General features: G+C 42.8%; 2 protein-coding genes across 3 annotated transcripts; one reads left to right on the forward strand and one right to left on the reverse strand.

The window, feature by feature from the left end:
* Window positions 1–6,480: 6,480 nt before the first annotated feature.
* LOC111862498 (asporin) lies at window positions 6,481–14,184 on the reverse strand. 2 transcript variants are annotated; one of them, XM_023847970.2, is made up of 2 exons: window positions 14,144–14,184; window positions 6,481–7,924 (listed from the first exon to the last, which is right to left on the reverse strand). In XM_023847970.2, the coding sequence occupies exon 2, from the start codon at window positions 7,903–7,905 to the stop codon at window positions 6,661–6,663; it is 1,245 nt and encodes a 414-aa protein (XP_023703738.1). In that variant the 5' UTR covers window positions 7,906–7,924; window positions 14,144–14,184; the 3' UTR covers window positions 6,481–6,660. The 2 variants fall into 2 exon arrangements, with proteins under 2 accessions (XP_023703738.1, XP_023703737.1); XM_023847969.2 differs by lacking the exon at window positions 14,144–14,184 and adding an exon at window positions 9,867–10,023.
* A 2,065-nt stretch (window positions 14,185–16,249) lies between these two features.
* On the forward strand, window positions 16,250–18,260 carry LOC111862471 (insulin-like growth factor-binding protein complex acid labile subunit). The gene has a single exon (XM_023847933.2). The coding sequence runs from the start codon at window positions 16,265–16,267 to the stop codon at window positions 18,212–18,214; it is 1,950 nt and encodes a 649-aa protein (XP_023703701.2). The 5' UTR covers window positions 16,250–16,264; the 3' UTR covers window positions 18,215–18,260.
* Window positions 18,261–19,097: the final 837 nt, after the last annotated feature.

The raw sequence follows: 19,097 nt of genomic DNA on the forward strand, positions 1-19,097 counted from the left end.
TTTTTTTTGTTTCCACGGATGAAGAGAAGTCTGAAAGGAAAGCGATTCCGTGATGTGGATGAAGTCAAAGAAAACACGCTAAAGGCTTTGAACAGTATCCAGCCTCAAGAATTCCAGCACTGTTTTGAGCAGTGGCAAAAGCGTTGGGACAAGTGCATTAATGCACATGGACAGTACTTTGAAGGGGACTAATATACAGTTCAATAAAAATGCAAAAATAAAAAATAACAAAAATAAATTCCGGTTATTTTTGGGTTGCCTGTTTGATCACAACAGCTTTCGTAGCTAGTTTAAACTGATAAATGTCGATTCCTTCTCTCAGTTCTCAAATCTGTTTCTCATGACGTAAATTGTTTTCAGTTTTGTTGGATGTTCAGAGGCTAATTTTACTAAGAGATTCTACGTCTGTCTATCATCAAGAGAGTCATAAAGGAAAATGCGTTACCAATACCGGTAATGAATAAAATGAGCCATAAAAATTAATAGGCCTATATGCCGTTTTGTTGCAATTTACGTTCAAGAGCACGCGAAAGAAGAATCCAGCAAAATTCAGGCACCTCTCGCCCTGGTTTCTTGACTTGGTTTGTTCTTCTAGGTGAAGATGGAGGTCATATGCTCTTCCTAAACGTCGGCTGACATCCAACGGTCTGCACGGTGTTATATCCCACATGGGGGAACTCTTCATTTCGAATTAATATGAATGTAACGGAAATAGACTGGAATTAGTTTCGTAATACTCGTCAACTTGACCATAAGGGCGGTATCGTACTAGGATGCCAACGGGAGGCTATGGCGCAGCTGCCAGCATCTCGGCCAAACTCAATGTATTAATTTAGTAGTCATACGCATATCGCACCTGGAATCTGCCTGGCATTGCTGCCAACCAAGATGCCAAGTGCTAATGCTGCTGGCATCGCTGCCACCCAAGATGCCAAGTGCTAATGCTGCTGGCATCGCTGCCAACCAAGATGCCATGTGCAAATGCTGCTGGAATCGCTGCCAACCAAGATGCCAAGTGCTAATTCTGCTGGCATCGCTGCCAACCTAGATGCCAAGTGCTAATGCTGCCGGCATCGCTGCCAACCAAGATGCCAAGTGCTAATGCTGCTCGCATCGCTGCCACGAAGACAAAAGCCAAATCAACCTCACACGACAGTCTGAGGCCAGTCCATTGACATCCGTGCTTGTGTGTATTTCTGTTTCCTTCAAACATGTCCAATTTCAGTACCGAAAGATTTATAATTGAAATTCAGTCCCTACCATCTGGCAGCTGGACGCCACGGCATCACTGTTGGTGTCGCTGCCATGGCATCCTAGTGTGATAGGCCCTAAGAGCCGGGCTAGCGCAGTCTGTATAGCGACTGGCTACGGGCTGGATGAGCGAGGGGCTCGGAGATCGAGTCCTGGTGGAGACAAGAATTTTCTCTTCTCCACGTCGTCCAGACTGGCTCTTGGGCCCACCCATCCTATCGACTGGGCACTCTCGACTTCTGACCACACTACACTAATCCACTACTTCATTTCACTGCTACTCAACTTATACGTCTCCTGTCAGAGTCAAGGTCAAGATTATGTCACGACCCACGGTCAGTCGGCCGGTCTCTCTTGGAATGAAGCGCCCATCTGGGGCTTAAGACCAGATCTTTATTATTTTGGGGAAGTTTCAGGCTTGTTATTGTGGGGCGCGCTGTCTGACGAGAGGACGGGTCTGTCCTTTGCCAGTCACAGTCAGCAGCAATAAGTCTGTTGTCAGTATCTACAATTTACATTTTACATATTATAAAATATATGTATATACAATATATACGACAAGGCTTCTGTCAGTCCAGGCTCAGTACAGCAGATCATGCCCTATCATTAGTACCTCCTGCTACAACGGTAGTCTAGTCACTTGAACGGTCGTATGCTTGACCACCGCCAAGTTTAAGCCTCTTATATTTCACATGTCGGGGTTCACCTTGTCCAATGTTGCGAACATTTGCATGTTCATGATTTTTTATGACGTTTGCTTGTTGCTACCACTCCTGTCCTGCCGAACGCTTCTTACAACCACTGTGCACGATCCCCACGGAAAACATCTTCTCTTTCAATAATGTTTACTGGCTCGTTATCTAACAATAGACGACCTATTGTTCCGCCCGCTTGGTTCTGCGGGAATGTGTTTACCGCCCTGTTGCTTAGCAACGGATATACGCAATACATATAGCAAAATGCACTTACCTAAAGTCAAAGTTACAACAGATATCAGGATCAGCATGGTGGAAGATCAGCGCTGATGCTGTTGAGTGCTGATCTGGACAGAAATTCAGAGAGCGAGAGACAGAGGAGCCTCGCCACCAGTTGACATGATACTGCGGGTGAAGTAATTTCACAAGACTCTTAGGCCTGCACCACCTTAGAACAACATGTAACGAAAATGATAACAGGTCCCAGCTTATCTTGTCTACTCTGATAATGAGAATAAAGACTGCCATGTTTTTTCATATTTGAATCCCCAAACTGTACGATTTTTATTTGTACAGGTCGTCGTCTCCTTACTGGAGTGTTTTATATCTACTTTTGTATGAAAACTGTATAATCCACTTTTCTGATTCTCCGTACTCTCCACAGACGTCCGTAAGTTTATCTTAGTTTCTAGTGCGAGAGTCCTAATTGTATCCCCCCCCTTTCTAAGTAGCGTAAAGGTAAAAGTAAAGCTATCCCTGTCCCAGGCCGTGAAGGCCCATAGGGTTGTGAGACGTTGAGGCTCCCACATTTTCTAGACAGGCGGCTCATTGATGGCGGTAAGGTTGTCAGCCTTACGCGCCGGCCGCGCTTTACTCCCCAGGAAAATTATTTGATTAATTCCTGGTACTCATTTCTGTTAGAGGCTGAGTACGGCTGGAAGAATTAGGTCAATTGAAAAAAAAACCTATGACCTCATCAGGACTTGAACCCGCGACCTTCCGGCTTGTAGCATAGCCCCTCAACCAACTACGCTACTGCCTGCCCCTTCTAAGTAGCGTTTAAACTGCAATTGAAACTTACATAAAACCCACTTTTCCTTAAATTGGTGTTGGCGCACATAATACACTCTTTTACTCATGTGACGGTGTGTAGTTTTTATTTATTGACAAAGTCCTGCTATCGCTATTAGTTGACTTAACGTGACTTATCTAAAATATAAGTTTAGATAGCGAATATGAAGGGGTGTTTATGAATCATGAACTAAAAGACTGAGGAAAGAAGCGACCATGGCTTATTTTAAGGCATTGTTTCAAGTGCCTATGGAGATCGAAATAAACCACGGGGAAAAAGATTCAACAAGACGGGGAGATGTCACGAACCCAAAGCTGAACTTACAGTGTCTGTTAGGAGAGGACTGACTTTGTTTGCATCACAGGCGGAATACTTTACAATTTAAAATGGTGCCACAATGTAACAGGATGTTGAAATTAAATATTATAGATTATATTTTATACTTTATTTTAAGAAAAGTAACAAATCGATCAAGAAACCTAAGTAAACAGATTTATGTAAGGACAGACAGTGCTGAAATTAGACCTCATATCTGTCTAGGTTGACGGTCGTTCACGGCGATCTAGTGGTCAGAGTTCCTGGCTACAGATCCAGAGGTCCTGGGTTTGATTCATAGCGCTACCAGATTTCCTGAAAAGTAGTGGTTCTGGAACGGGGTTCACTCAGCCTCGTGAGGATAATAGAGGAGCTATTTGAGGGAAATAACGGCTCCGGTCTAGAAAACCGAGATTAACGGCCGTGGGGATTCGTTGCGCTGACCACGTGACACCCTCTATCCGCAAAAGTTGGCACTAGCTTCGCCGACAAGCGTCGATAGCTCGGTCGGTATAGTTCTCTTGCGGACTACAGGCCACGGAATTATAGGAAATTAGAGTGCAGCATACTCTGTTTGGATCCGTTAGAACTAACGTCTGTCCTCGGTCTTAACGGAAACGACGAAATTTCTGTCTTTTAACCAACAACATATTTACCAGTTTAATTAAATTCCTTTCCAAATTTTAGATTTATACATGTTTTTTTATTCTACGCAAATCCAATTGTTTACTCTGTGGGTAGTCGTGTGTATGTGGAAACAACCACTTATTGTACTGATGTATAGATATTTATTGTATTTGCACCGAATACAGAGACGAACTTTAAGAGCTGGAGGTCGCTGGCTGAAGACTAATAATATAACGACAACAATACTGCTGCTTCTAATAATTGTCTCTTTCCCACACACTCTACACTCTTTATTTCAAAGTCACAATGCGACTGACGGCGGTCAGTCTGTCTCAAAGTCCAAATCAGTCAGTAAGTCTTGGTGTCGAGTCCCGTCTGGGGCTCATGACCAGATATTTATTAGTTGAACGTTGTGGTTTTGTTTTTTGTGGGGCCCTCTCTCTGACGAGAGGACGGGTATCTTTTCTACATGCTACTGGCCCTTGCAAGCGCAGTCTTTCTTGGGTCCGAGTCCATTGGGACTCGCGACCGTATTTTACTGTCTCAGATTTGAGACTTCCCTTTTCGTCGCCTTCTACGACTGGCAGGGTCACTGTGGAGGTATTCGACCCCGCCTCCACTCAGTCTGTCTCAAAGCCAAAGTCAAAGTCACATTGCGACTGACGGTCAGTCAGTCAGTGAGTCTTGGTGTCGAGCCCCATCTGGGGCTCATGACCAGATATTAATTATTACCGTTTGACAGTTACGGTCTTACTCCTGTGGGGCGCCCTCTCTGACGAGAGAACGGGTCTGTCTTTTATATATGCTGCTTACTCTTGCCAGTTCAGTCCTTCTTTGGTCCGAGTCCCTTGGGACTCGCGACCATATTTTACCGTAAAGCTGTCCCAATAACAGGCCTGGAGGCCCATAGGGTTGTGAGATGTCGAGGATCACATATTTTCTAGACAACCGGCTCATAGACGGCGGCCTTACGCACCGGTCGCCTTTCACACGGAGGAAGATTCCTGGTACTCATTTCTGTTAGAGGCTGAGTCGACCCCAGGGCCATAGTGCGGCTGGAAGGATAAGCAAAATACTATTTCACGGCCGAGTAAATAGCTAAGGAGTTCACAGCATAAAACACTGCAATCATAAAAACGGCAACACTGAAAGAAACTTAAATTTACTCTTCAGATTAGATAATAATACCTGAACAAGTTGCCATGGAGTTCATAACACAGATATTAAGAAACAATCATAACAATTGCAAGCAGAATACTGTAAAAATTTAAGATGACAGTTCACAAGAATACCACAAGGACGAAATCATATAAAATATCACAAAAGCAGTATTTTAAAAAAGGTTTAATGTACACTTCTTAAGATTTCATACACATAGTTCACACAAATGTGTAAAAGAAAAAATCACATAAAATATTAAAGCTGTAATTGTATTCTCTTGGATTACGACACAGAGAATTTCCCTGAAAACGTAGTCAGTAGGATCCTCCGTAACATTGGTAACAACCTACCGGACCACCCAGAATACCACAACCTGAATCTTCTTCTCTACGAATCATCAAATCTGCTAACTTATTTGTGTCAACATTGTAAATAGATCTTAATACAGAGTGCTTGAAGTCACAATGTACACAAAAATGTGTATTATAAATACAGAATAACATAAAGCATTAAAGTTGCAACACTGTAAATAAGATTTAACACACAGTTCTTGAAGGTTGATAGAGTATACACCAAAATATATACTATAAATACTTAACTTAATCTTAATTCCGTGGTCTGTAGTCCGCAAGTGAACTATACCGTCCGAGCGACTGCCGCTTGTTGGCGAAGTTAGTGCCAACTTTTCGGATAGAGGGTGTCGGGTGGTCAGCGCAACGGATCCCCACGACCGTTAATCTCGGTTTTCTAGACCAAAGCCGCTATTTCCTTGAAATAAATCCTCAATTATCCTCACGAGGTTGAGTGGATCCCGTTCCAGACCCACTACTTCTCAGAAAATCTGATAGCGCCGGGAATCGAATCCGGGACCTCTGGATCAGTAGCGAGGAACTGTAACTACTAGACCACAGAGGCGGTCGTACTATAAATTCAGAAACACTTAAAGCAGTAGAGTAGCAATACTGTAAATTCAGTTCGATGCAGGTTCACAATTATATGCATTACAGATGCAAAATAGCATAGACATTTATCACTTGCTCCATATAAGTGACTGCTGAGCTACTCCCAATACATCACTCCTGATTTCAAAGGGTGATATCTGTTACGCAGAAATTAGTTGTCTACCAAACTGCATGGCGTCTCATGTAATGTTCATAGTTACATCAATGACAGCTCAAGCGGTTAGTCGCTGGCTTCCCACCGCGGTGGCCCGGGTTCGATCCCGGGTCTGGTCAAGTGGGATTTGTGGTGGAAAAAGTGGCGCTAGGGCAGGTTTTTTCCGAGCACTTCGGTTCCCCTGCCAATCTTCATTCCACCAATTGCTCCACAATCACCCTCACCTATCATCTGGGGCTGGTACAATAGGCCAGAAGTGGCCGCAGTACAAGGGACTTAGTCCCACCCCACTAGCATTAAAAAAATACATTAATGACAACTTCAATTTTCATGTAACAGTGTCGTTTTGAGAATGAGCACCCCCCGCCCCCACAATAGAACAGAATTATTTTAGCAGGAAAGACGCGTTTCTTTGATGGACAGCTACACATGATCAGATGTTTTCAGCTGTAAGTAAATAGATGAATCTGTAGTTTCACCTCTGGACCTTCGCATCCTTATGATTTTCACTAGTTTCACCGAGATCACCAAGATGATGATACAGAAAGGCCCTGCTGCGTATAACAATGTGTTTCTGATCGTCTTCCAATTAACTGGCCTATGAATTTGACCAAATAATCTCGTATTTCTGCCTCTGCCTGAGGTCATATCTTGAAACTTGTTATCCGGGGCGGAAGTTACGTCATGTGTCTGAACATCGCACTCCAGAAGCTTGTGAATTCCTGTTTTTGTCGTAATATTTTGACAAGTTGTTTCCGACTGCCCGTTACACCAGTACCAGAATTCTTGGCGCTCACAGTAACACAAGATAGCGTCTTCTGTCAGGGATACAACATTGAAATCTTCTCCAATTTTCATGGTATTAATCGATGCATAACTTGAACTATATAGGCGATGAAACAGCTTCAATTTCAGGTACTCTCTTTCAACGTTATTTAGCCCAAGAATATTTTCAAGTGATGTAAATTCATCCAGGTTCAGAAAGTTAGGATGATTCATTCCCATAAAATTCAGACTTGGGACGTTCTGGAAAACACTGACGGGTGAACTCGAGGAACCACAGATATCAATGTCTAGAACATTAAAGCAGTCACTGAACAGTGTGTTCCATTCTAAAGGCAATGTCAGAGGGTTACCTCCGATATTTACCCAAGAAAGTATACGGTTACTTTCAAATGTTTGTGGTTCTATTTTATGTATGTTGTTTCCACTAATATCTAACATGACAAGATCGGAATTATGTTCGAGAAGCCGCGGATGAATATATCGTATAACATTGTTTTGTAGATATAAATATCTCAGTTTTTTCGAAAACTGAAATAAACTGATATTAATTTCAATAATTTTGTTGTTATTTAAATATAGGTAAAGAAGATTTTTCGTCTGGTGAAAAACATATGGTTCTAGTTGTGAGATGTTATTATTGTTCAGGAAGATGAGGTTCAGGTGAGGCAGTTCAGGCAGGTCCTGATTCTTCAGGATCGAAATGTTGTTGAACGAGAAATCGATTGTTGATGTGTTGCTTGTCACATTGGTAGGAATCGATGTCAGTGAGGAGTTCCTGCAGTCTGTATATCTTCTCTGGCAACTGCAACTCGTTGGGCACGGCGATACTCCGGCAAATTGCGCCAGGACGAGGGCCACGATCATCAGGAACTCGGATATCATCCTCTTAAAGTAGGCTCGCCTGTGGATAAGAAACAAGTTACAATAATAAAAAGTGACCTACAAATTGTTACACTCGACGGACTTTCTATTAACTTTGTGAAGTTACATATAAATTGACGATAAATGTGATATGGGTGCCGGGATAGATCGTATAGCGATGGGCTACAGGATAAGAGGGCTAGAAATTTGGGTTCGATTTCCAGCAGGGGTAAGAAAGTGTTCTCATAATCATAGCATCAAGACCGGCTCTGGGACCCAACCAGCCTCCTACCTAAAGAAATAATGGGAGTAAAGCGGCCAGGTCGTGAAGCTGACCACTCACCTCTATCTAGTGCCGAGGCCAAAAATGTTCACATACATATATATATATATTCACGATTTACGGGTGTTTATAGACGGGGTTTGCATTGGTGAATAGATTTATTGACAACTTATACGTCGTGACTAAGAATAACTATATCATTATCGCTGATTTCCACACTTCACAGTTTTATTTCACTAGTCGTTTCCAGGTAACGGTTCTTAACAATGAAGATTCTCCAGTGTCTGTGTTCCCGTTCGTACTGTCCGGTGAATATCCCGCAAATAAACTTACGCAGCAACCAAGCAGAGAACACCGAATTCGAAAGGGTGTGAATGAAAGCTGTTGTCACCTAATTTGAGGCACTATACCGGCATTTTCTGGTGGAGGGCATTGAGAAAAACCACGCAAAGCCTAAATCTTCATAGTTTATATCTCAGTCGGGATTCGGACCTGAAATCTCTGGAGTACAAGTAAGATGAATTACTGCCTCAGTCAAATTTCTTGGTCATAGCTTTCTTTGGGGGGGGATTCAATTCACGTAACCAGACATTTGAAGACACTACTTGATACGCTTTACAGTTAAGGACGGTAGGCTGAATAATTATCCATGTAAAAGTTAAAGTTGTCCCTGTCCTTAATTAATTAAGCACTACGCCAGGAAGGTGTATGGAGGAGTGGATGTATAGATCCACAATTTTCTTGACCTCGGCACTAGTTGGAGATTAGTGGTCAGTTTCACGCCCCGGCCGCTTAACCCTTGGGGAAAGAATCCCGGTACCCATTGGATAAGAGGTTGGGTGAACCCCAGAGTCGGTCTGGACAACGAGAAGAGAAAATTCTTGCCCCTATCGGGACTCGAACTCCGACCCCTCGGTCGTCCAGCTCGTTGCCAGTAGCTATACCGACTGCGCTATTAAATGTACTTAAGATGATAGGATATATTCAAAATAATTTTATAATAAAAAATATAATATTCTCATACTATTAGATGACTGCTAACCCAGAAGCCCAAAAATTTAAATTTCACAGATATGAGAACTTCAGACCTTATCTAGAAATGAAACTCGCTGATTTTTATACCCTGAAGATGTAGGCGATACGTTCCTCCGATACGTTCCTCCGGAACGTCGGTTAACACAATATCTACACGGCGCCAAATCCCAGAAGACGACATTCTTCATAGTCACCGCCGTGAAAACCTCAAATCTTATCTAGATAATTAATCGGCCTATAATATTTGAAGATTTCACGAGGGTTAAATTGAGTGAAATCTCGGACAATCAACCATGTTAGGCTGGAATGGATTTCCGACGCTTCGGAAAATGTTTCCCCACCACCAGGGAATGGCTTATCGCATCTGGTATGAACGGTAAATGAGAGAAATGCATAATTTGGTAGGATCTGAATTCGCAGGGGAAACCGAAAACTAGGAGATAACAAGTCCTCGTACCAAGTTCTGTACCATAAATCTTATATGCAATGTCCCGGAATCGAATTCGGGCTTTCTCGGCGGGAAACTTGTGACTGACCACCTAATCTACGGTACAGATGTTATAATGTTAAACCATATTTTGATGTTTCTTGCGAATTATTTTACTGTGACGTATGAACATTTCACACCACTCTAACTTACGCAAATAAATCACTTCATATTTACCTCGGCTCGTGGCAGACATGAAATTTACGTGAAATATAGCAATAGGTCTCCACACGTGTCTGTAGGTAGAAGTTAACAATGCTTCATTTTAAACGGAACACAAACTTGCTACGTGTATAATTGCGCGCAATTACGTACATGTTCTTCCAGCAGCCAGTCTCACTGACCCAGTGCTATTAGTCTCGCCTCCTGTCGCAATAGATAACATCCTGGCACGTGAGGCAACGCTGATATCTTCAGTGCGGCATTGCCAGATTTATGCGATAAGATAATGGTATAGCTTTGCGGTTTTACCATTAGATGAAATCTTAACTGGGCATTGAGTGCCATACAAATTGGATATATCAGACTGGAGTCCGGAGTTTGATATCCGGAAGGTATTGTAATTGTATTCTCACCGGCTCTGGGGCCCTGTTTTATATCAAATTTGGATTGGGGGCCGTTTCCTATCTTCAGCCAAATGAATTCAGTCCGCGCCCCCTACTCCCCTCCATCTGTGAGCCGATTGTCTAGAGAAAATGTGGCAGCCTCGACGTCTCACAAACTTACGGTCCTCCTGTTGCTGGGATAGCTTTGCATTTTTTTTACCATTTTATTGTGAATTAATAAACATTAAGCTACCTAGTTTCCTTGTCATGCACTATGTCATGGTACACACTCAAAATTCGCCACCAAGTTGGATGCATGATCGAGAGTTTGTTCTAACAGCTCTCTGCAGGTGGCTTTGTAGTGGAGTCCCAATGAGGTATTCATAAAATACTTTTGAAAAATACGCGGATTCCATGGGAGATTACTATCTTCTGGTAATTTATGCCGTGTAGTCTGGTAGACTTATCAGCGCAGTCATTCTTGGGTCCGAGTCACGCCGTACTCACGACCAAATTTTGCTGCTTCAGATTCGAGTCTTCCTTAGCCTGGAGGACCAGGCCCCAGTATTTACATCCCCCAGGAACAGGTGTCCCAGTTATATCCCCAGGTACTGGGGCTCCTCCGAGTCACTGGGCTACGGTGCAGGTGCTGGGAACAGTCTAACTCGGTCGGTGACACAACAGAAAACACTGTACCTCTATTGATGTGGGTGGTGCGCTCCATTGCAGCGGCACTGTCGGCCCGGTGCCTCACCGCATGGCAACACCGCTTCCCGCAGCTCTCCTATTGTTGCGTGACGTCACAGCGGATGTGACGTGTTACTCTGTTGAAGTTTCCTGTGCCGTAACCTAGTCACAGCTACAATATTTTATGAACACACTTTAGCATATCCGCATGACAGGCGTATCAGTTTTTTAAAGAATGTCAGGTCACAAACCTGGAGAGAAGGTAGGGGCAGAACTTCCGTGTATGCGTGTATTTTGCAGCGATAAGAAATGGGCGGGAGGTAAGCGTCTCTGTGAATGTGTACCTCCTGTTGTAATAGGTGAGATCCTCAGTGCAGGCAGCTGCTTCCTGTGCGTCGTCATCTCCAGACTGAATGTGTCGCAGACAGAGGTAATTAGTGGAGTTTAATTAGTGTCAGTGAATATCAATACGTCATGAACAGTTATCTTGCTTTTGGTGGTTGTAGGGCAAGTGGTTAGATAAAACAAAGTAAACAGTCATTGTGACGGGAGATGGGAAACAATGGAGTCATGCCTCCGTTTGAATCTTGTGTATGATGTAAGAAACGTACTCACCTACATCTCAGCAGTGACTTCCAAGAGGTGACTGACGACCGAAATATCGCGCCCCGCATTATTATTATTATTATTATTATTATTATTATCATCATCATCATCATCATCATCNTTAATATTAGTATAAATATTGTTACAGTTATTGCTGCAAACGTGGCCGAATTAATGATCACTTCGGTTACAGATAATTATGCCTTTAGGGGAGAAATTGACAGAAATGAAATAAGTATGGCATCACCTCACAAAATACATATAGAATAAATATGTATTATTACTATTATTATTATTATTATTTTTATTATTATTATCATTATCATTATTATTATTATTACCGCCTCTGTGGTCTAGTAGTCAGAGTTCCAGCCTACAGATCCAGAGGTCCGGGTTCGATTCCCGGCGCTACCTCATTTTCTGAGAAGTAATGGGTCTGGAACGGAGTCCACTCAGCCTCATGAGGATAATTGAGGAGCTATTTCAAGGAAATAGCGGTTCTGGTCTAGAAAATCGAAATTAACGCCCGTGGGGATTCGTTGCGCTGACCTCGTGGCACTCTATATCCGCTAAGGTTGGCACTAACTTAGCCTACAAGCGGCGGTCGCTCGGTCGGTATAGTTCGCTTGCGGACTCAAGCAACGGAGTTTGTTTTGTTTTTTGGTTGTGATGGCATTGTTAACTGATCACTAGGCTGTAGATTGATCACGTAAGTAAATAAAAATAGGAGACAATTCTTCTTCTTCTTCTTCTTATTATTATTATTATTACGGCGTAGTTATGCATTAGTTAAACGCAGAGACAATTTTAATTGTAGTAGTAGTAGTAGTATTTACAGATGTTAAGGGTAAAGTTTTTTTTTTCATTTACTACTTTTTGATTGGGTACCGTAGCTGGTTGGGCACTATGGTACAAGCCGGAAGGTAGCCGGTTCGATTCCCGATGAGGTGATCGGAATTTTCTATTGATCTAATCCTTCCAGCCGCACTATGGCCCTGGTGTTGACTCACCCTCCAACAGAAATGAGTACCAGGAATCTTTCTGGGGGAAAAGGGAGACCGGAGAGTAAAGGCTGTCAACCTCACCGCCATCTGTGAGCAGACTGTCTAGAGAACATGGGAGCCTCGATGTCTCACAGACCTATGGGCCTCCACGGTCTGTTACAGGGATAGTTTTACATTTTTACATTTATCTTTACCACTTTACACTAAATTGCTTAGATGCGAAATCATTTATTATTTATTTTATTATTCTGAAAGCTTGTGCATTGAATCAAGTAGACTATACAGCACCGTTCTTTGGGTGTATTTTGGGGGTGATCAAAATGTGCTGTAACCAGACTTCACTTCACTTCTCTTCCCCTTATCATGCCATGACAGAATAGATTTGAATTTATGTATATTGTCGCGTGTTTGCTAGGCAACGCCACAGGAAATTCTGTGGGTTTCGGGTTTGAACGAATATTTATTGGAGAGTCACTTAGACACTTACAGTTATTCACAACTTATAACGTTGAGATGCCGCCACGATCCCGCAGTAAAACAGAGATAATTTCTGGGCGGAGTAGTCTAAATGCTGTCAGTTGTTTCGAAACATCCGGACGCAAACTTCCTTCCTCAGTATCACTACTTCGCTGGGCTGAAGTTCTACAAAACTAAACAAAAATTTTAAGGACCTGTGTATATTACCATCTCAGGAGACGAAGTGTTAACAAGCGTTCTATCTTCTGGGATATAACACCGTATAGTCAGTTGAAAGCCAACCTACGTTTTGGAGAAACATGTCGCATACTTCTTCAAGGCAGGAGAAATTTTCCTACGAAAAATCGGTTGGCTTTCAATGGAATATATGGCCTTGTATCCCAGATGATACCTCCGCTGTGAGAACCTAAAATATACTCGTATATAACTGACCGTGGAGACCCGTCGAGGCTCCCATATTTTCTAGACAATCGGCTCGCAGATGACCGTGAGGTCAGCCTTATGCGCCGGCCGCCCTTTGCCCCTAGGAAGATTCTTGGTACTCATTTCTGTTAGAGGCTGAGTCGACCCAGGGACCATAGAGCGGCTGGAAGGATTAGTTCAATAAAAAAAAATGACCTCGTCAAGAATCGAACCCGCAACATGCTGGCTTGTAATATAGTGCCTCAACCGCCAATCAATTCGTCCTGGCGTCAGGCCCCTTGAGGATCACGACTTAAATTCAGTTCTCTTATAAGAAGTCTGCACGGACTCCACGGAAAACACCTATTATTGTAGACGTGTTTACAGTTCCGTTCCTTAGAAATGGATTGCGTAACACGGTTGTTCCACTGTCGCTTGGCGCGGGCGACACAGAAAACACAGACTCCTCTATTGTTGCGTAACCTAGCAACGGGCCGTGTTTACAGAGCCGTTGCCTGGTAACGCGTTGATTAAATCCGTTACAATATCATTAAAAGAAAACATCCTAAGATAAAGAAACGAATCTTTCCTTCTTGCGGTAGCCATGTTGTTTTTTCACAAATCAGTACATTACAAAGACTTGCGAAGCTTTCAGAGCACAGCCAGTACCCTAAATTAAATGGTATAACAGTCGCAACTGAACGTTTCTTTCCGCTGTTGTGTTGGTACCCACCTACCACTCGGCGCTACAGCCCTGGGTCAGCCTTGGCCTCCTCTACAACCGGTCCCCACAACCAGTGCGTGCTGCCATAGGAATGGACCCACGCATGAAGTGTTGTGTTGGTGGTATAGCTGAAATTAACAAATGAAAGAAAAGTACATACTAAAGCCATGTGGCTGTTGGGACTTAACGTAAATCTAGCTGCATTGTAACTTCTTATTTGAATATAATTAAGCACTAAAACGGTAAGAGATAAAGTTGTCTCTGTGTTTAACTAATTAAGCAATATGTCATAAAGGCGTATGGAGAAGTAGATGTAAAAATCCACATGTTATTGACCTCGGCATTAGTTGGAGGTGAGTGGTCAGCTTCTCGCTCCTGCCGACTTACCCCCAGGGAAAGAACCCGCAGTACCCATTGAATAGGAGGCTGGATGGACCCCAGAGCCGGTCTGGATGACGTGGAGAAGAGAAAAATCTTTACCCTACCGAGACCCGCACTCCGACCCCTCGGTCGCTATACCGACTGCGCTACCCCGACTCCCTAATTCAGAACTATCTATCTTTATTCATCTTGCTCCTGCTAGAAGCATAGGACATCCGTGAAACGCTTCGTTTCACTTCAGTTTCTTAATCTTATACAGTCGGTAGGACTCCTTGGATTGGGGATCAGCAAGTCGACCGACTGCGCTACCCCGACTCCCTAATTCAGAACTATCTATCTTTATTCATCTTGCTCCTGCTAGAAGCATAGGACATCCGTGAAACGCTTCGTTTCACTTCAGTTTCTTAATCTTATACAGTCGGTAGGACTCCTTGGATTGGGGATCAGCAAGTCGACCGACTGCGCTACCCCGACTCCCTAATTCAGAACTATCTATCTTTATTCATCTTGCTCCTGCTAGAAGCATAGGACATCCGTGAAACGCTTCGTTTCACTTCAGTTTCTTAATCTTATACAGTCGGTAGGACTCCTTGGATTGGGGATCAGCAAGTCGACCGACTGCGCTACCCCGACTCCCTAATTCAGAACTATCTATCTTTATTCATCTTGCTCCTGCTAGAAGCATAGGACATCCGTGAAACGCTTCGTTTCACTTCAGTTTCTTAATCTTATACAGTCGGTAGGACTCCTTGGATTGGGGATCAGCAAGTCGCAAGGCCGCTGCCTACACAGGACAACATAAAATAAACGCAGACATACATCCATGCCCTGAGTAGGATTCGATCCCACAATCCCAATGTTCGAGCAAGCGAAGACAGTTTATACCTTACACAGTGCGGCCACTGTGATCGGCAATTGAGTACTAAGAATAGTTAAAGTAGCGCAGAAAGCATAGAACAGCTCCACACAATTACATTACTGGAGAAAACAAAACTAGACTTAAACATGAGATGAACGACCCGAACCAATTGTAAAGAAATGTGTGGGTTATAGTTTAAAACTGGCACGAAACGAGCACAAATTATTTATTATAATAAATATAGAAGTTTTGTTCCCGTGCTTAATTAGTTCAGCACCATGCCATGAAGACATGTGGAGGGGGGGGAGTGGAAGTATAACTCCACCATTCTTGATCTCGGCAGTAGATGGAGCAGAGCGGTCAGCTTTAGCCCCCCGCCGCTTTACCCCGGGCGAAACACCCCACGATGTCCATTGGATAGGAGGTTCGGTGGGCCCCAGATCCAGTCTGGGCATTGTGGAGAAGAGACAAATCTGCACTGCCCATAGTACCTCCACTCTCACTAATGTCTTCATGGCATAGTGCTTAACTAATTAAACGCACGGTCTATTTCATGTTCACACAAGTATTAAAATGATGAAAGCAGTCTTCTGGGATGTGGCGCCGTGTAGATATAATGTTAACCGACGTTTCGGAGAAACGTATCGCCTCCATCATCAGGGCTGAAGACAAGAAGAAATCCGCACTCTTGCACCTGCTCACGCTGGTTCGCTAGCGGATTTTTTCTTGTCTTATACCCTGATGATGGAGGCGATAGGTTCCTCCGAAACGCCGGTTAACATTATATCTACACGGCGCCACATCTCAGAAGACTGCTTTCATCATAGTGACCGCCGTGAAAACCTCAAATCTTACAAAGTATTAAAATATTTTTAATAATATTTTTAGGTATGATGGGCTACTTGCGGTTAGTTTTAACAGCCTGGTTGGTTACCATGGTGACAGCTCGCAACGAGGACTCCTGTAACGGGCGTGTCATCAAAGGTTGCACATTGAACCTCACAGCATCTTCATTAACAGTGTTGCCAACATACATGAATAGAAATACCTGCACGATTGTCGCATGTCACAATAAGCTGTCTGTTCTGAATAACACAACATTCAACGCGACAGGGGATCTTAAAGAAATTATACTTAGGTATAATGAAATCCGTAAGTTGGAGACTGGAACATTCAAATCTCTTCATAAACTTCAACACATCGATTTGGGTTACAATCATATTGAGTATGTCGATGAAAGATTGTTCAGCAACAATAACCTGTACAAACTTAATTTGGAGCATAATTATATTAGTACAATAAATCCGAATATGATGATGTATGCCATTGACATTTGGAAAATAGTAATCAGGGGTAACAAAATCATAAAACTTGAAGCACACACGTTCTCAAATACTTCTGCTATAGTGGAGATAGACATTTCGAGAAATGAGATAATTGATTTAGATCCAAAGATATTTCAACAGAACAGAAGGATAAGTAAACTGGATATGAGCAGTAATAGGATTTCGAGACTTCATCCTAATATCTTCAAATCAGCTCATTTTATGATGTGTTTGAACATAAGTCACAATAGAATTGTGTCTCTTGAAGCATACCTGTTCAGCAGTAACATCCATCTGCAGAACTTAGACTTAAGTAACAATGCTATTAAACATGTCGACACGAACATTTTCAAGAACAACAGTAGACTAGAAATTCTGAACATGAGTAACAATAATCTCAGCTCAATAAATGACGCCATTTTCTCTCACAATCCTACTATCATTTCAGTAGACATCAGTCACAACAATATCCGTTATATTCATCCTGAAACTTTTCGAACGAACAAAAAACTTTCAATTTTGAAAATGAGGGAAAACAGATTATTTTATTTGGATGATCAAATATTCTTCCATAACAACAAACTTAAGGTTATTCACTTTAGTAATAACGAAATTACAGCCATTCCTTCAAAGATTTTCACAACAAACACTGAAATCCAAAGCATAAACCTAAGTACCAACCGTATCACACAAATTTCCCCAGGCACTTTTGACACCAACAAAAATATTATTGATGTTGATCTCAGCCATAACAAAATAAAAGTATTAGACAGTAATATATTTTCAGAGACCCAAATTAAGACATTGAATCTTCGTGGAAATACGCTGACAATGAAAGGAGGTGTGCCTTTACTGAGAGCACCTGTTCTAGAGAATCTTGACTTGGGTTCATGTGGAATCACCACGTTATCACCTGAAACGTTTCATGATATGTTACATCTAAAGGAACTGAAGATGGATAAGAACTGTTTGAGTCTTCCTATCGAACCTGACACAGAAAACAATATATTCAGCAAACTACATGAGTTGTCGAAGCTGGATCTCTCTAGCAACAAAATAACTGTTATGAACTCAACTTTGTTTCATGGCATGAATAATTTAAAACTACTGAATTTGTCATTTAATCCTGTATTATGTGACGACTGTAAAATGGAAGATAAATGTATTCAGTTTCGTGCTTGGTGTAGTTCCAGAAGTGACCACTGTGGTGAAACTTGTAGCGCAGAAGTATCTGCGTCACAAGGGAACAGTGCTAATAACACATTTGTGAGTGAAGACTTGTCGCATAGTAACTTGAATACAAGTTCTCTCAATATTTCGAGTCGCAGGCAAGACATTAAGGTCCATAAGAAGAAAGAAGTGGACAGCGACAAGATTATATCGAGAGACCAAGACAGTTCTCTTGTACTTTATTTGTCTTTGGGTGTCTGTTTAACCTCGATTGCGATTGTGGTTGGCCTGGCCATCACCTTCATCAGAAGAAAAAGGCGTAGACGTAATGGCGGATACTTGTAATCAGAATTTATTTAAATGTGCATCTAATCACTCCCGGTCAAGGAAGCCGAACGGTCTAAGGCATTCACTGTCTTCGCTCGCTCGGAAGCCGGGATCGTGGGTTCGAATCCTAATCACGACATGGATGTTTAATGTTTGTGTACAGATCGAGCTCTTGCGACGAGCTGATCACCCTCCCAAGGTGTCGTACCGAATGTCTAAGATCTAGTAAACCGAAGTGAAACGGAAAGTTTCATGGATGTAGGCCAAGGCCCAAATTGGGGCTGTAGCGCCAATTAAAAAAGAGAAAATGTATCTAATCATCAGGTATCACAGTTCCGGTTTACTACGTCACCTGTGCTCAAGAAACCTCTCTCCTACCTTGATGACGATATAATTTTCTCGCAGCGAAACCGCTCATAGCTAAAGACATTCAGACGACCGAACCGTGAAGTACAGATTGTGTACCATTTCATGCGCAACCCGAACAACTGCTATGTTGTAAGGCGCAGAAGTGAAATCTGAAGACATTATCCCTTATAATGGGCTCTCTCTCAACTGTTATCATGATAAGCGAGTCAGTGACACATTGGTCGCTAGGCTGCCTCTGTCAGTAGTTGCGTAACGGCTCCGAAGCTGCGAGCTGAGAGCCTTCGCGAGCAGGACGTGTGTTCATTCACGAAAATTCTTTCGCATCAAAATATTTCGTGGTCCAGAAGTCCGGATTCGATTCCAGGCGCCACCAGATTTTCTGAAAAGCAGTGAGTCTGGAACGAGGTCCACTCAGCCTCGTGAGGATAACTGAGGAGCTATTTCAAGGAAATAGCGGCTCCGGTCTAGAAAACCGAAATCAACGGCCGTGGGGATTCGTTGCGCTGACCACGTGACACCCTCTCTCCGCTAA

This window comes from Cryptotermes secundus, unplaced genomic scaffold (assembly GCF_002891405.2).
Source record: "Cryptotermes secundus unplaced genomic scaffold, Csec_1.0 scaffold816, whole genome shotgun sequence".
Lineage (NCBI taxonomy): Eukaryota > Metazoa > Arthropoda > Insecta > Blattodea > Kalotermitidae > Cryptotermes > Cryptotermes secundus.

Coding starts and splice junctions, on each gene's coding strand:
- LOC111862498 (XM_023847970.2), bottom strand. CDS start 7,905: ATGATATCCGAGTTCCTGATGATCGTGGCCCTCGTCCTGGCGCAATTT.
- LOC111862471 (XM_023847933.2), top strand. CDS start 16,265: ATGATGGGCTACTTGCGGTTAGTTTTAACAGCCTGGTTGGTTACCATG.